Source organism: Haplochromis burtoni, unplaced genomic scaffold, assembly GCF_018398535.1.
Source record: "Haplochromis burtoni strain Fernald_Lab_line unplaced genomic scaffold, NCSU_Asbu1 Contig_28, whole genome shotgun sequence".
Classification (NCBI taxonomy): Eukaryota; Metazoa; Chordata; class Actinopteri; order Cichliformes; family Cichlidae; genus Haplochromis; species Haplochromis burtoni.
The window spans coordinates 183,694-201,387 of record NW_024582389.1 but is presented as its reverse complement, the minus strand read 5'-3'; the positions used below and the strand labels follow the sequence as shown (position 1 = coordinate 201,387).

The window sequence follows — 17,694 nt, the reverse complement described above, 5'->3', positions numbered from 1 at the left end:
AATGTAACTGCATTTGTATTCTTCACCACTGAATTCACCTTTGTTTTCATTAATACGTGCTTCTGCTGTTAGCTTTTGGATTATATGAAGTCAGTTCACGCTTAACTGGTAGGGGTTGGAATCTGAACAGAGCCATATATAGACACTGTTTGGCTGATCTTTTCACTGGTGGGCATCTTTCCAAGGTTAGAAGACACACACTGCAGGCGCTGCCAGCGTTGCCATAGCTTTACTTAACTTCTCACAAAAGGACACCTGCCATAGATTGGCATCAGCACCTTTTTTCTTTCTGTAAGATTTCAGTTGAGCTCTGTGGAATAAAAAATTAAGCCACCAGTGACTTACTTCGGGTGACAGTCAGTCGTTTGCTTCTCTTTAAAAATCCACATCAGAGTAGTTTAAACCTAAACGGATCTTGATAGACTTGCATGTAAGTGAAAACTAACTAGTTTGGTTAAATAGTGTTAAACTGAAATTGTGTGCATCAGTAAGAATCATGGCATCGATTTAGACGCCGGTTCAAATGATCCTAATGATCGATTTAATGAAAATATGAACTTGATATTACAACAGCTACAGAAAAGTAAAACCCTGCTATTTTGGTCAGGGTAAAAGTTAAATATTTCCATTGTTTATTAATCATTAAACATTTTGAATGTTCCTGCGCCTAAAAGTTAAGATTTTCGGCCATCTTTGATATCACAACAAAAATTTAAAAAATACTGTTTGGCTGTTTGGAGTGTAATTTCACTCTTTTGTTTTTCTTTTCTTACATGGAAAGCAGCTTCATTGTTAGTGGCAGGCCTAAAAACTTTTACCAGTCCACAGCTTTAAATTGCCGGTTATTCTGAGAGTAAGATGGCAGATAAACTATGCAGCATGTTGCCGTGTTTACTGTTACTGTGAAGTTTTAAAGTTTGGGCGTCTTTTGTTTTTCACAGCTCTATTTAAATTTGCAAAATTACCTTTGACACACACAAACGTTTTCATTTTTTTTCTCCCCATTTTTTAATAAAGTAGGAGCTTGAGTTTTGTTAAAGCTGTAGAGAACACTCCAGCCTCAGCTTCTGTAAAGCTTGATGTAAGACACTAAAGTTAAGTGGAGCAGAAGCTACAGCGGAACGGAAGTGGGGCAGGACTTATGAAAGTCACACTTTAAATGATGCAGACAGTGTGTTGTCACTCATGGTGCGTATTTACTCTCTGTAAAGCTCTGACTGCATCATATTTTTTTACCACAGTCCTCATTTGCTGAAAAGGTGTAGCAATTAAACAGATCAATATGCAAACAAACATGTCTTTTTGAATGAAGACTACGCCCATGCTGCTGTATCTGTAAACTGTTAAACACACACACAGATACAGCTACACACACACATGTACATGCACTGATGCTTTAATCGACACACCCTCTGTACACACTACACACTGCAAATTCTTCTGGCTGATACTAGCTGTACATACTTTTCATGCAACACTGTGCACTCTTTTTTTCTTCTTCACAAGCCTACCTTAAACTAACTTTTACTTGATGCTTTAAAGTGCTGTCACACTCTGACCCAAACATTAATTTTTCCCATGCCTGGTTAATCCAACCTTGAATCTAAACTCACTCCCAATACCAAAAAACAAAAACCCTAAACTTTTGTTTTTATGTGTTGGAATGCACTGAAAGAAAATTCATTTCTGTGTCCACAACTGTAACTCAATTTGATTGGCACACACACACACACACACACACACACACACACACACACACACACACACACACACAGTGTTTGTACTGCAGTGGAAAATCTTCACTACCACGGCGGTAAGTTTCCTAGCAACCCTGTGACGTCAAACCGAGTTTCCCTCTCACAGCTGTACAGTGTGTGTGTTTGGCAGAGACTGTACGTTTGGTGTGTGCTGCAGAATGCCTGCCTGGTTAAGTCTGAGAGGGGAAACACCGGTCAATTCTTTATTTGGAGCTTTTTGTGAGAGTGAAGGAGCATGCATGTGCAGACTTGATTTGCTCTAGGCAGTGGAGGAGAGGTCAGACTCCTCTTACCGATGCTGACATTTGGGCTCAGAGCGTTATCGTCAGCTTTGGATACCAGCACACTGGGGAACCCCTGCTGGTTCTGACACATGATTAGAAAAGGGATGTAGAGCACACCTCATGAAGGAGTGCTTGTAGATTTGATACTTGCATACAAACCATATTTTCATAAGCAAACTGAGAACCCCCCCCCCAAAAAAGAAAAAAAAAACATTTTGAGGTGTTTCACAGTGAAGCCTAGATCTAGAGTCAGATATGCTTTTTAATGTTCCATACTGACCTCAATTTGGAAATAAGTCTCCTTATGACTGCAGCATTCAGTTACAACCCAGCTGAACAGTATCAAGCCTTTCTTTTTTCTTTTAGGTGTCCCTTTTTCTCGCCTTTGTCTCACTGTCAGTTTTGCAAAGCTGTTGTTCCACTGGCCAGCCTCGGTTGCTAAGATATTTATCATGCTCTCTCCAAGCATGTTGTTTTGCCTGCATCACACTCTGAGCAGTTTAATTTTGTGAGTGTGATTGTGGTGTTTGTGAGTCTCTGTGTGTGCCTCTAAAGTTTGCAGACTCAGACAGCTAGAGTTTTTGTATCTGCAGGGGACCTTGTGGTGAGCGATATCAGGCTTGTTATTTCCTCAGTGCCTCTCCGTTGAAAACATCAGCATGCATCAGTGTTTCCCCTGCTTCTTCACATTACACATTTATAACCCAGAGTCACCCTTTGCCCCCAAGGCTTTTTTTAAAATCACTCTCCACCCTTCTTTCTGTACTCCCTGCATGCAAATGAGTGATATCTGGTTGCCTTATATAACCTTGGGCCTCCTGATCGAGACAAAAATATCAAATTTCCACATCATCTATGCGTATGGTTTGCAACAACAATTGTTTTAACACTGAGTGTAATAATTTTCCAGCTGTAGAATCTATAGGAGTCACTTTGCTAATGCAAATTTTGCACAAGAGCATGTCTGCACGCATGTGCTGAGGAACGTGATGCACATTTTGTAGGCATGATAATCAAGAGGCCAATAAAACGTCCATGCGTTTACAGAGGGCAAGGCCATTTTTTTCTGTCGTTTTTTTGTTTGTAGTCAGCGGCGGATGTGGAAAATACTGTCGCTGAGGCAAGCGGCAACCCCCCCACTTCCTGTCTGCAAGAAGTTCCTTCGCTTACCATTTCCCCTATCTCTCTCTCTCTCTCTCTCTCTCTCTCTCTCTTTCTGTCTCTCTCAATGGAAACTTCACTAGTTCTCCCTCTCTCCCCTTGTCATCCAGCTGGTCTGGGGACAGGAGATAGGAGAGAGTGAGAAGAAGATGAGTGTGTTGACTCTCAGGGGAGGTTTGTGAGCAGAGAGCATTTGGCAAGCAGCACGCATCTTCATTTTCCTTATTTTTTTTAAAATGCAAACTTAAACAAATTAAGTGCAAACATAAGTACTTTTTCAAACAGCCAGAGGCAAGCATGGGAACACTTGGAAACTCGTAGCAAACCCATAGGTTGCGTTTAATAACATGGGTGTAACAATGTGCACAGTTTGTTTTGGTTTATTGCATCTCATGCTTTGGTGTAATACATAGGCCAAATTTAGCATCTATAGCTAAATTCATTATTTAACACAACAAACTGTTTATAAAACACAAGTGGAGATTTTGCTGGAAAGTGTTGGGAGATGTTTTCTTTGTACAAGTAATCTTTAATCATTTTAAGAACTCAATTAAGCTGTTTTGATGACTCAAGAGATCAGCTCAAGTTTCCCCTTACAGCTCCTGCTTTTATTTAAATTTGGGTAGGAACTTTGCCTTTAAGTTCGTGTATGTCCACAGGATCCATTATTTCCAGCCTTCCCATTGCCAGTTAATTTGCGGAGCCATCCGTGCAACGCATTTTGGTTAAGCGCCACAGCGTTCAGTCACTCCAGTCCCCATTCCCACAAAGTTAAGATCTCTGGAAATTGCCGAGCAGCATTTGAACTGGCTGATGTTCATTTAAAGTAAAGAGATATTCAGCAGCTGTTTAAAACTTATTTTGCTGAAGTATTTTCATAAAATAGGAGTACATGCAAGGCATTCATCCAGTCAGGTTGAAGAAGACAGAGAGTACTTGATAATCATCTTGCCCAACATGCATCCAGTTTCTTAGTAATGTGTGATCCTCCCCACGAAAACACACCCCTGTGAATGCTTATCTTTAGACAGCGAATTCTGACCTGAAATGTAGGAAGGGAGAGCAAAGGGGAGCAACATGTAGTAACATGTTGCACGGGGATGGTCATCAACACATTTACTGACTGCAGTCATGGTGCCAGAACTTTCAAGACAGCTCAGGATGGAGGTTGGTGGTTTGATGTTTGGCTGTTCCAATCTGCATGCTAAAGTGTCGTTGGGCCGAGTTTCTCCACTTTGCATTCATCGACCTGTGAATGTTAGATAGAAAGCACTTAGACGTAGATAAAAGCATGACTGTGAATGAGACATGTTGTATAAGTGCTTTGATTGTTTGAGTAGAAAAGAGCTATATAAGCGCCAGTGCATACTTAAATAAGGCCATTTTATTAAACAATAGTGATAATTAAACATTACTAAATATATTATGTCAAATGCGGGTTGCAGTTAGTTAAAAATACGTGCCTTTCCTAGAGGATTTATGCATTTCTTCCAGTACATATCTGGTGACTGGCAATTTGCATATAAGCATGAAACAATGTGCGGAAAACCACACACATACAAAACAGAACAAAAAACCAGAGACACCGACACTACCAGATGAATGCTTCATGTATTAATAGATCACATACAGTCATCAGAGGAGTTTCAAAGTCTGTCAAAAGTGGTCGTCATAGTGTTTAAACAATGAAGCTGTAAAGTAGGTAGGACAGTTTGCAGACCATGCTGGGTTTGCTATAAAGGGACGACAGTGTAAATAAGTGCTGTAGCAATTAGGAAGATACAAATTAATCAACTGTGTAAGTCAGGGATGTCAAACTCACTTTACACTCATTTACAGGCTCACTTTCGTCTTAAGTGGGCCGGACTACTGAAACTTCCCTTCCTATCAGAAGTTTAACTGCACATTTAATTACATTTAATGTACTTTAACTTACTCATTAATAAATTAAACTGCATGGTTTTACAACATGATAATTGATTCTTTGGGTTAAAAGTGTAAACTTACAGAAAGGGTTCAGGTAGCTCGTTGCTCAGACTGTCCTGTAATTATAAAGCAGAAAGTTCTAGTTCATTCACAAAAATCGTTCTGTTTTTGTTTATTTATTTATTTTACAGTGGACACATTTTAAAAAGCAGACATTTCTGTAGTAGATAGTGGATAACAGGGACTTTTTTGCCATTTAATTGTTAATGTATTACTTTGGTGTGATATAAATGGCCTTGGAGGTCTTTATTAGCAGGAAAGCTGGAAAAAATTCATGAAAATACAGTTGACAGTCTATACCATTCTGGCTCCTGTGCCTTATGTTTGACACCCCTGGTGTAAATGATCTGCCCTGAAAAAATGATGAAGAAAAAGCCAAACATTTTGGAGGTTAATCTGTATCTGTTATGTTTTAATTGGTTGTAATTTTTTTTATTATTTTACTGTCAGTGAGACAGTTTCACTATTTCAGGAAACAGTTAACTTATTAATTAAAAAATATAATAGTTTTGTAAAGTAACTCTTTCTAAATAGCTTATAAAAAGTGATATTCATCTGTCAGCTGGTAAGTTATTGTTTCAGAAGATAATCACAGACAGAGAATGTCCAGATTTATTTACATGTTTTCTTTTTACTAGCCATGTAAAATTCAAATGTGACACTCTGCTGCACCCAATAGTGCTGAGTTACAGGATGAAGGTGCATTGCAGTAGCTTCAGCGGCTCGGCGCAGAGTGTGTGGGAGCTGCTGTTTAGGATGTTTCCTTTAGTTTATTTTAGCCCTTGTTGCAGCTTCTGTCACAATCTTTCTTTGTGTCATCCTCAAGACAAGCGTAGAGGTTTACGCAATGACGCGTTCAGACACATGTAACAACTAAAAGCAGATAAACACCAACGCGCAGGTTTATTTTGAATTTCCACGAAACCTCTCTGCATTTCCAGGACTTTGCCCTCGGACTCTCTTCCAATCACGCACACTCTGTCCGTGCCTTTGCAACCTTTGTGGGTATTTGCATGTCCAGATTATGTTTGTCCTCTGTTTTGCCAAACAAATGATCTACAAGTGTTTATCCCCACACACACACACACACACAGACATATATGTGTACATCTTGTGGGGGCACGAGTAGAACGAGGAGTATGCAAGCCTGAGGTGCTCGGTTTTTCGGCACAGATAGCTCAAGTTTGGGCGTGTTGCGGGAGAGCCGGACGGATAATCGTTCTCGAGGGTTTTTCCAGCTGAGTGGCACATGATTGGTCATGATGTGGTCTACATGGCTGTATTCGGTGTGGAGTGTTATTTTATCAGTTGGAGCCATCTGTATTATTGCCATCATCCACCGCCGCCACAAACGGCAGCAGGTACTCTCACCTATACAGCCTCTTTTTGAGTAAAGGCTTTCTGCAGAATGCTCTCATAGCTGGACTTAGTTCATGTTTTGTGATGCTTGACAGCTCTACTCCACTTTTAAACTTTATTGTGCAATAATATACCTGCACTATCGCTGTGATAGCTGCAGGCTGAAGTTTGTTTTTAGTCTTACAGACCTCCCTCTCCTCTTCTGATGAAATTTAAATGTCTGTAGCTCGTAAATCTGCACACGGTAACCATGTCTGTTATTACTCACACTTGAGTTGCTCCAGACTTTCTCCTTCTCGCTCGCTTTCTCTTGCCCTCTACAGCTCGCACACACAAAGCTGTCAGTGGGCAACGTGGTAGAAAGATGTCACGGAGAAAAATGCAGATCTTTGCTACTTATGAGCTGGAGCCCGACACCGCAGCTCACTCGCTAACTGGCTAAAAGTGGTGTGGGGAAAAAAGGAGATGGGGACTATCATTCTGTTTGGCGTTTGCTGGTGGTCTACAAAGTGCAGGCCACCAAGTGTGTTCCTGATTATTAATGTTTTTTTTACCCATTTTTCTGAAGTTGACAGTCTAGTCATACTTACATATCCTGACACATGCAGAGTTCTGTTCGATGTCACCTTTAGTCTGCTTTGAATCATACTGAGGCTTTTCCGTTTTTCTTTAAATTGCACAACACACTGAAATGGCTAAACCTCGCTACTAAACTTTCTGCTGCAAAAAGTCTCATCGTGCTGATGATGACTCAAGCCTTGCTGCTCTCTTCAGTCATTTCAGCTGACCTACACACATGTGAATGTGTGAGAGTTGTACTTTTAGTGGGAGTGAGGTTATTTCTTTTTCTTGATCCTTCACTGGTGCAGAGCAAAAACCCCTCATGTGACTCGTCGCTGCCTCGGACAGTAAGGCCAGGAGGGAGGGAGAAAGTGTGTGCGCCTGAAGTTGTGTGTGTCCGTGCATCTAACCATAGATAGTCATGCTATCAGCTGATGAATTTTCATCAGGTCGAGATTATGTGACATGGGGTTATATATCTCCTTCTATGGTCTTCTTCTCTCTTATCTTATCCTTCTCCTTACTTCTCTCGCCTTTCTCTTCTTCTCCTCTCCAGTTATTTGTTGACACAAGATTATTTCCCCCCTTCACAAGACCAGTTTGAACTCTCTTGTGTGAGAGAGGACACATCTTTACCAGTGGAACGTTTTCAGTTTTTTTGTGTTATTTCTTAAAGCTAAGCATCTTATCATAGAAGGTTATTTATTTGAGAATAGGCTGTTTGTACTGCGTTTGAAGAGATGCCATAAAAACCTTTGGATTTTTTTTTTTGCCGCGTCTCTCTGTTACTCTCTCGGTGTGGTACAGCCAAGCGTTGTTCAAACCCACAGAACAAGACGTGGAATTTTTCCATCTGATGTAATGCTGCAAGCATAAAAGATTGTACTCAGCCAGAGTTTGTCATTTCAGTGAGGTGCAACAGGCTGCAAGTTTAGCACATCTACTTGAGTATAAGAGGACAAGAAATGAAGAGTATTTTAGTCAAATCCATGCTCAAATGGATTTGAGAGGTTTGGTTAAGAGTGCCATTTAAAGTGACAATAACCTGTGGTTCATTTACTCGTAAAGTATTTCTTGTAGTTTCCCTTGTTTGGCCTAAACACCACTCTGTGTGTGTGTGTGTGTGTGTGTGTGTGTGTGTGTGTGTGTGTGTGTGTGTGTGTGTGTGTGTGTGTGTGTGTGTGTGTGTCAGAGACCGAAGGCCTCATTTTGTGAATGAGTGTCCGTGTGTGTTTCTATGTGTGGCAGGAGTCCCGCAGTTCAATGTGTCCTTGCCAAGGACAGGGAGAGCCTTTGGAGAAACACTGTGTGCGTGTGTGTGTGTGTGTGTGTGTGTGTGTGTGTGTGTGTGTGTGTGTGTGTGTGTGTGTGTTACTAGGGGAAACCCCAGCCCAATCCTCCAGAGTTTAGATAAAATGTTCTAAAACACTGCAGTAAAAAAGAATGACAGCGAGTGTGGGAGAACCATGCAGCTCCCCCAGGGTCAGGGATACCCGCCTGTGTGTGTGTGTGCGTGCGTGTGGTATGTGTGCACATATGTGATTTAAAGTCTTGTTTTTCTCACGGTCATTAAACACTGGATCACCCGAAAGGTTTAGAGGAGAACTTGCAGTACAGTCCCTCTGAGACTGAAGTAGACTGAAGTTGATGTTTTACAAAAGTTGCATAAGCAGAAGAGCAAATATTAATATTGCACTCACTCATTTTACAAACAGTGGAGTTCGGTTTAAACGGGTTGAGGTCGGAGAGCCTTGAGCTAGTGATCATGAATAGCTTAACTAAAATAAAGAACTTAGGCAGGCAGCTTTATGGTACACGAGTCATTTGTGGCAGAGCTTATGGCTGAATTCCTCCTGAATGTGAAAGCAACACATCCAAGTAAGTAATAATCAACAACGTACATGTTTGTGTTTGCAGCACAAGTCTTGGAAGAAGATTAAAAACATGGTCCACTGGTCGCCGTTTGTCATGTCCTTCAAGAAGAAATATCCATGGATCCAACTGGCAGGGCATGCAGGTAGGACACACACACACACACACACACTGAAGCCTGTTCAGCTATCTTAGTGAGGACCTTCGTTGACATAATGGTTTCCCTAGCCCCTTACCCTAACCCTAACCATTTAAAATAAATGCCTAACCATAACCTAATTGTAACCCTGACACTAAAACCACATTTTGAGCCTCAAAAAGGCCTTCAAACTTGTGACTGTTGGTTCTTACAAGTATAGTAGAATGCAGATTTCGGTCCTCACAAAGATAGCTAGACAGGAACACACACACACACACAGGTTTCTCTGATTAAATACAGAACTAAAACAGCAAACTCATTGGGGGCTTGTCCATTTAAGCGTATGAAATCAGCACTTCTAGAATACAACTTTCATCAGGCATACTATTTGATTTTTTTTTTTATAAAATTTGGCTTCATATAGTTTTAATTTTGGGGATTCTCTTTCACACGCTGTCATACGTACTTGTTGGTGGTCAGCTGGCCAGGGTTTTTTTTTGTCTCGGTGGTGGGCTCAGACGCAGTTTTTCTTAGAAAATATGTAGACAGGCAGGTCTGTCTTTGTTGGAGCCGACTCTTTGTGGTCAGGGCCCTCAGGGGACGAGTCTGTGGGAATACTTGGGAATAGAGATCGTGCACAACGTGTCATTCCTAAAACTAGGCTAGTGGAGGGGAAAACGTGGGCACGCAGTAAACATCTGAAGGCTAAAATGGTAACAAAATACATGTAGCTGGTTATATTTGTGCTGATTAAGTTGTAAAAATATGCCAGCCTAAAACTGACATTTGGCAAAATCATTACCACAACAGTAGGAAGCAGCATTCTCATTCTCCGGCTTTCCCATCTCAGTTTTTTTCTCATTAAAGGTTAAATATTTTGATTTGGTAATTTATAAAACTTTGGTCTGGGTTGTCTGGGTTTCCTATTGCTCTTGCATCCCTGTACACTGCAGCTTTTAGGGATTGTTCCTTTTTTTTTCTTTTTTCTTTGCTATTTGACAGAAGAGGCAACTTCACAAAGCCAATAATTGTTTTCTCCTCCAGTGTGAGTGGGACTTAATTGCACTCTGTCTCTACTGGAAACATCTGTAAACATCTTTTTTGAACTGCTGTCTTGCCCATTCACTTGTAAAAAGAGTCACAGCTTCTACTCTCACTTGCTCCCGATGACCTACAGCAAGTTACTCAGGACTCTTTCTGCACATTTACAATGAATTTCTGTCTTTTCACAGGGAGTTTCAAGGCGGGAGCAAATGGACGGATATTAAAAGTAAGCAACCGTTTAGCGGCCCCTTAAGCAGCTCTGTGTCACTGCGCAAAAATCTGTTTAAAATCCACTCTGACTTTAAAAATCTTCATACTGAATGATCTGCAGCGCAGAGCATAAAACGCTGATTCCTTAATGGTATCTTTTAGAAACACTGTGAATGTGAGCAGCGCTGCTTGTCCCTCCTGATGAAGGACGTGCTTCGCCCCTACGTCCCTGGTTACCATGGAGACGTAGAGAAAGACGGCCAGAAATACAACCAGATGGAGGATCTGCTGGCTGAATTTGACTACCCATGTGTGATGGACTGTAAGATGGGAGTAAGGTGAGAGAACACATTAATGCATGGTGACACAGTCATCCTTACACAACACGGCGACTGAGAGGATAAAGCGATTAATTATATTTCACGTACATAAGTAACTGTGATGGCTTTAACGCTGTGGCCTGTTTGTGAGGGTTATTTGAACCTTACATATATATCCATCCATATATATCTAAACTGTATCAGTTTAGAGATACAGTTATAAATGGTTAATGTTGTAGCAGTTATTATAACCTTTATACTTACAAAATAACAACTGTATTAGGTTCTAACACCATCAGAAATATCTGTAATGCTCCCTTTTTGTACACAAAGTCTGATCAGTTGGTTTAATTTTACCATTTCTCTTCCTTTTTTATTTTTCAATAGATATAAATGAGATCATTTCAATTAAAGAGCTCCCGTTTCTTCACAAAAAGGGCTAACATGTCAATGATTCTTGCACATGTCAAGTGTTTATAACCCTTGGAAAGTAAAATGACAGATAAGGCTGATGAAAAATAAGATATCAGCTGTAAATTTTGCTGCAAATATCTGTGAGGAAAACTCCTTCCAAACAGCTGTGTCATGTTATTTGGAAACAGATCATCCTCCTCCTCTCTTTTTTGCCGCCTACCTCTCATCTCTCGCCTACCTATCTCCTCCTCTTCCTTTCACCACTCATCACCTGTGCGGTGTTTTTTTTTTTTTTGTGCTTCAGGACCTACCTTGAGGAAGAGCTGACCAAGGCTCGCAAGAAACCCTCTCCAAGACCTGACATGTATCAGAAAATGATTGAAGTTGATCCTGCTGCACCTACAATTGAGGAAAATGACAAGAAGGCAGTGACCAAACCCAGATACATGCAGTGGAGAGAGACTATTAGCTCAACAGCAACCCTGGGATTTAGGATAGAGGGGGTCAAGGTAAGACTGTGTGTGGGTGTGCGTGGGTGTGCGTGTGAGACTGGGGGGGGGCTTCCTTCCCTCTTTTCTTCCAGTTTTCTGTGTGTTTCTATTTTAGGATCTTGTGTGCGTCTATCTCCCAGGGTCATGATCTAACTTCCTGTTTGACCAGAAACTTCCTCTCAAGTATATGTTTGTGCATGAATGCCTTTGTTGCACATACGGCCTGTCTGTGACAGCTTTATAGGCCTCAGCATCTGGAAGTGACATTGTATGAGCTCAAACACACACACACTCACACAAATCTTTGTCTCCTTGAGGGATGTGGCTATATAAGGACATTCACAGCCTCCCGGTGGTCTGTTGCCATGACTCTAAGGGTTATCCCCCAGAAACAGAAATGTGGTGTTTGTGTGAGTGTCTGTGTGTGTGTGTGTGTGTGTGTGTGTCTGTGTGTGTGTCTGTGTGTGTGTGGCCGCGCTAGAAGTACTGCATCTGACTGCCCTTCACAGCCTCTCTTAGCAAATGGGAATGTGTCCGTGGCAACTTGTCTCTATTAAATATGTGAAAATGGGATAATTAAGTATAATGTATGTATGTGTGTGTGTGTGTGTGTGTGTGTGTGTGTGTTTTCTGTACCCAGACTTGAACAGTAAAGGGAAAAGAAGTTTTGTCTCTAAATAGTATCTTGTTGCCTGGCAGCAAGCAAAATAAGAAAAAGCTAATTTATTCCTAACTTAGCAAACTGGTTGATCTTCTTCTACAGACTTTACTACTACAAAAACTGAACAAAAATGTTTGATGTGTGCATTTCTCCTTTGCGGCTCTCAGTTCATGTGCAGAATTCTTAAACTGGCAGTCAGAATTGCAGCTTGTATGTGACTACATAAACCTGCAATAGCTGACACAATTATTTAATCGGTCGACCAACAGAAAATTAGCGCGTGGCAGTTTTTTAGATGTCTTTTTTTTTTTTTAGCTTGCAACAAACCACATCGCCACCTTCCCCTCCCCCCAATGCTGCTGCCCCCAGAAAAGACTATTTTTAAATAGAAGCTTGTGTTTTAGCCTATGACTTTCAAAACTTTCAAAAACCCGCAAATGGCAGTTAAAAAACAACTTAAATGGAAAGAGCACAAATTATCTAAGTAGTTGGTTTACCCATCAGGTTTCATATGCAGTGACATAAAAGTACATACTGAAAGTGAAGCTTACCCTCAGAAATATTCACACACAAAATGCTGATTTTAAGTAACTGGATTACATTTAATTTTCCATCGGTACAGTGTAAACTTTTATGTTTAATGTAATCTGTTCAAATTCATTTTACTTAATTGGTATACAATGAATTTACACTTTGATTTTATATATTTTTGTTACTTTTATTCAAAATTGTTGCTTCAGTTTCATGAGAGCAAACTGGATGACTGTTACAGGTCATTTGTCACATGTTCATGAGAGTGTGTGGATTTAGAATTAACTGAAACATTATTTGTTGCTGTATTGTTTGTCAAACAACTCCAGAAATTACGCTAAGAGGGTTTTTCTCAAAAGACTCAAAGACCTTTTGCTACTTTAAGGTTAAGCCTCTATAAATATCCCACTGCTTCCTTTCCTCCGCAGATTGTTTGTGCTGCTTTTCTTGTCCATCCTTTCTTCCGTCCCCCCCTTTCATCCCTTTCTTTCATCTCCTGTGTGCCTTTCTTCCCTTCAGTACGTCTAGTTCAGTATTGGATAGAAAAGTCATCTTAAACAGTTTATCTTGTATTTTCCCCAAAGGTTTTTTGTCATATGCTATTGATGCTAATAAAACTAATGTCAAACTTTCTCATTAAGCCAGTTTTCATGCTAACCCTCTCCTCTGCAGAAGGAGGACGGGACGGTGAACAGAGATTTTAAGAAGACAAAGACGAGAGAACAAGTTACGGCGGCCTTCCACGACTTTGTAAAAGGAAACAAGGATATACTGGTGAGTGTGTTTGTCTGGTTTACTGAATGTGCGTCAGTGGCCTTGAATACTGTTTAATTACCACATGGGTAATACTCACACACTCACGCATCACTGCAGAGGGCATAACATTGACTTACATTCATTTCCTGGAATCTTACCAAAACCATAACCACAATGTAAACCTAACCTTAAACCAAGCAGTAAAACACATAACCAGCCCGAGCATTTTTTAATTCAAGACTAGAGGTTACATAGAAATGTGCGCACAATACCCACAACAGCTTACTAAACAATTAAAAGCAGGTATTAGACTGTACATCGCTCCATATTCTGCACTTCTTCCCACTTTGTTTCGATATGTAACTGAATCAGAATAGCTGAAGCGATATCGAAGTGTATTTTGTATTGCACTTTTTTTCATTTCTTTCCTAAATGTACTTCTGTATATTGTTTACATCATTGAAATAAACTGAACATACAAACACAGCTCAGATCTGCCAGATAAAAAATACTAACGGTTTGTTGCAACGTGCCATTAAAGCTTGTTTTTTTTTTGTTGTTCTGTTTTTCAGAATATTTATCTGTCCCGGCTGCAGGAAATAAGAGCCACTCTGGAGATCTCCCCATTCTTCAAAACTCATGAGGTAAGGGCACACTAGTTAGTTTATTTGTATACATTTTTTCATATACAAATATGTGAGTTCTGAGTGCATATACATTTATTTATGGTGTTTTCTATTGCCTGCACCGTGTATTTGTTTATTCTGTAAGGAATTTTATGATCAAAAAGCAAGAAATTCTGAACAAAATGTACTAACATGTACTAACTAACATAATAAAGCTGTAAACAGGTTGGGTTTGTCACACTCAATTTGTGTAAATGTCCAAGTTCAGACATGTTCAGATGTCACGTAGCTCATACTTTCAGATTGGCTATACTCCAGTCCTGTATTTGATTTTACGTTCAATCTTAGCTTGAATTGAATTATTAAGGAAACATGACTGCTCACTCTCTCTTACACACACACCCAAATTCAAATATAAATACTAGCTGACATGAAGGACACTGATGTCACAAAACAGGAAGTGAGATTTCTAAAAGACGTAAACAAACACGTAGGGTGTTAATAAAAGAAGAAACTTGTTTACATTTATTTATTTCCTGTATTCTCATCTCATTCATCTCTGTGCCTCTCTGTGTGTTTGCCAGGTCATCGGCAGTTCCTTGTTGTTCGTTCATGACCGTAACGGACGGGCCAAAGTCTGGATGATTGACTTTGGGAAAACCACACCTCTCCCCGAGGGGAAGGAACTGACCCACCGAGCTTCCTGGGTGGAGGGGAACAGAGAAGACGGCTACCTTTTTGGACTCGATAGTTTGCTGGATATCATTTCATCCATGGTGAACTCATAAAGCTTGGGAGATTTCCTTTAATCAAGACGGGACACACAACCACTTCAACTCATTCGTCAGTCCTCGGGGGAACACTTCTGGGGACCTCCTCAAGAACTCTTTCACAGACACTTGTTCTCATGTTGGAAACACAATTATTAAAAAACCAAAACATGGCCGGATCCATACATAACCTTCAGAATGTCAAAAGTTTAGTCTTCTATTTTGTTGTCCTCGCCTTCTTAAGAGGTCTTAATAGTGCATTTGACAGAAAAAGCACAAGTGGAACTCATGACATTAACAACGTCTCAGTTCCTCATAAACCAGAAAACACGGTATCATTAATGTTCTCTGTTACACCTGAGGTTTTCTGCTAAACGTTACTATGTAAAAGATTGAATTTTATATTTACAAAGGCCCCTAAAACATTTTTTAACTAAATGAATTCTCAGTTTTTAAAGAATTGTGGATCTATCTATCAATTAAATTTTTTTAGAGGTGATTTTCCATATCTCTGTGCTCTGAACGAATTCCCCTTAAAGGGCGGCATTAGTTACGTGCTACTTTCTCTTCCAGTACTTCCAGACTGGACAAGAGCACAGAGAAAATTCTTATGCCCTAAATCTTTCTGGCTTTGTTCCTTTAAATTGTGGTTATTGCTACAAGAATTTATATAAATATATGATAAAGAGGGTTATCCTTTTGTGTGAGGAATGTGAGGAATTTAAAAATGTCTGACATTGACGCCCCCTGGTGAAGGTTTTAATTTTTTTCCCAGTTGTTTGAGAGATGCTGTAATCACATAATAACTGTAGTGGCTTTAAAAATGTCCACATTTCACCTTTAAAGCCTTGATTTGGCTGTAGTTTAAGATAAATTGCTTTTCGTCTTAACACAGTTAAGGTCACTCTCACAGGATTTTCTTTTTACACGTTTGACCACAACTTCATCACATTGCCATTCCTTTGAAAATATTCCCTTCATTACACTTTCAAGTAGTAGGAATTACATAGTTAAGAGTGTTTTTACTCATCAGATCACAGTTTTAAGATGTGTGGAAAGAATAGTAGTACTTTTATCTGCTTCACTCTTCAGAATTACCCGTTACACACGAAGCCTTAGAGAGGATTTAGATCATGTAGGCTGCTCGCATAAGTTTCAGTGGCAGCCTTGCCAGTTATTGCTGGATTATCCACAATAATCCGGCAATAACAGGCAATCAGGTGGAGCTAAACAATTCATCTCACAGCAGAAAGTAATGCGACGGAGGATATTGTTTCATATGTAACATAACTTTAGTTCATTTGACTTCAGTGGCCAAACACTTATCAGCCTTCTCACTCTGTACAGTAAGATTTATTTTGTTTGATGTAGTTTTAACTTTTTTCCATTTTTTTTTTATTGTAACATTATTTTAGTTGACTCCTGTTGAACACTTAACAGCCATGAACAATCTTATTTAAGCTATATAGTGCCTTAATATTACAAATCCAAGTCAGACGAGTGAAAATCTGTTCTTTTTAAGCGTTGTTTTGCTCTTAGTCTTAAATGTGGGCTTCTGTGCTTTAGCCTCTCACGAGTGCATGTTTATTATCCCTTTGAAAGGTTTGTTCTTAAGTTGTAGCTTGTTCTGTTTCTATTTAAATCTTTGTTTTAAATCACTGGATACCATGACATTTTGAAATTTATGACTGTTTTTGGGTTTTGTCCTCAAGCTTGTGTTGCATTATGAGTAAAACTCAAACTGTAGGGCAGACTGCTGACATTTTTGACAACCTATATTTGAACTTGAAAAAGGTTTATAGTATCTGACTAAGTGAGCCATGTCCTCCTGAGGGGGAATACCGTCATACCAGATGAGGACGAAAGAGAAAAAATGTCTTATAATGTAACACATTCATGATGAAAAGTAATACTTAAACAGTTTCTGTACTGTACCATGAATTTAAAATGCCATGGTTTTCGGTTAAAGTTTGCAGTGAAAGTAGATGAGGAAAGAGACTACAATCCTAATGCAGTGCCTTCTTAAAGAAATAGTTGGGCATGTGGGGAAATGTTGTTATGTAGTTGAGGAAGAGATGGACACCACTCTCTGTTTGTGTGCTAAATGTGAAAATGTCTACCAGCAGTCAAAGGAGCTTGCAAAGAAAAGCGTCTGGACTTCTTTAAGTTGCTTGAAGACGTTTCACCTCTCATCCGAGAAGCTTCTTCAGTTCTAAGGTCAAATGGTGGAGAGTCCCAGATATAAACCTAGTGGGAGTGACCCCCCACAGAGGGACAAAAGGACCCCCTGATGATCCTCTAATCGCCTGAGCCAAGGTGGGAAACTGGGTGTGGGCAAAGACGCTTTTCTTTGCAAGCTCCTTTGACTACGATGACCTGGATGACTGAGAACCTTCACAGACATTCTACCAGCAGTTGGCTAGTGTAGCTTAGCAAAAAAACTGGAAATAGGGGAAAATGTTCCTTGGTTAAACAATCAAGATTAAGATAAAACTTGTGTGTTTGTCAGTTTTAGATGTTGCCGTTTTTGCACAGGGATGAGACGAGCTGTTCTTTTTCCTTTTGCTAAGCTAAGCTAACTAGCTGCCAAAAGGGCCAGCAACTATTCCTTTAAGACCATCTAAACTATTGCTTTTGCTCCCCTTTGTGCACCTACAGTCATTTGTAAGTAGGCATCCTATTGTTCTGGCTTTGCCGGCTTCTGTATTTATTTGGGTTGTTCCTTTGAAAAATGAATTTTTTGGTGAAAGAA

The 17,694-nt window shown here is 39.9% G+C and overlaps 1 protein-coding gene across 2 annotated transcripts in view; it reads left to right on the top strand.

The window, feature by feature from the left end:
* The window catches only part of itpkb (inositol-trisphosphate 3-kinase B), a 28,904-nt gene extending 11,210 nt beyond the window's left edge, over window positions 1-17,694 (top strand). For both annotated transcript variants that reach the window (XM_042219095.1, XM_005917599.3), the window contains exons 6-12: window positions 9,026-9,125; window positions 10,352-10,389; window positions 10,536-10,711; window positions 11,412-11,616; window positions 13,463-13,564; window positions 14,119-14,190; window positions 14,757-17,694. In XM_042219095.1, the coding sequence (XP_042075029.1) occupies window positions 9,026-9,125; window positions 10,352-10,389; window positions 10,536-10,711; window positions 11,412-11,616; window positions 13,463-13,564; window positions 14,119-14,190; window positions 14,757-14,960 (897 nt within the window). In that variant the 3' untranslated portion in view covers window positions 14,961-17,694. The remainder of the gene's footprint in view (window positions 1-9,025; window positions 9,126-10,351; window positions 10,390-10,535; window positions 10,712-11,411; window positions 11,617-13,462; window positions 13,565-14,118; window positions 14,191-14,756) is intronic.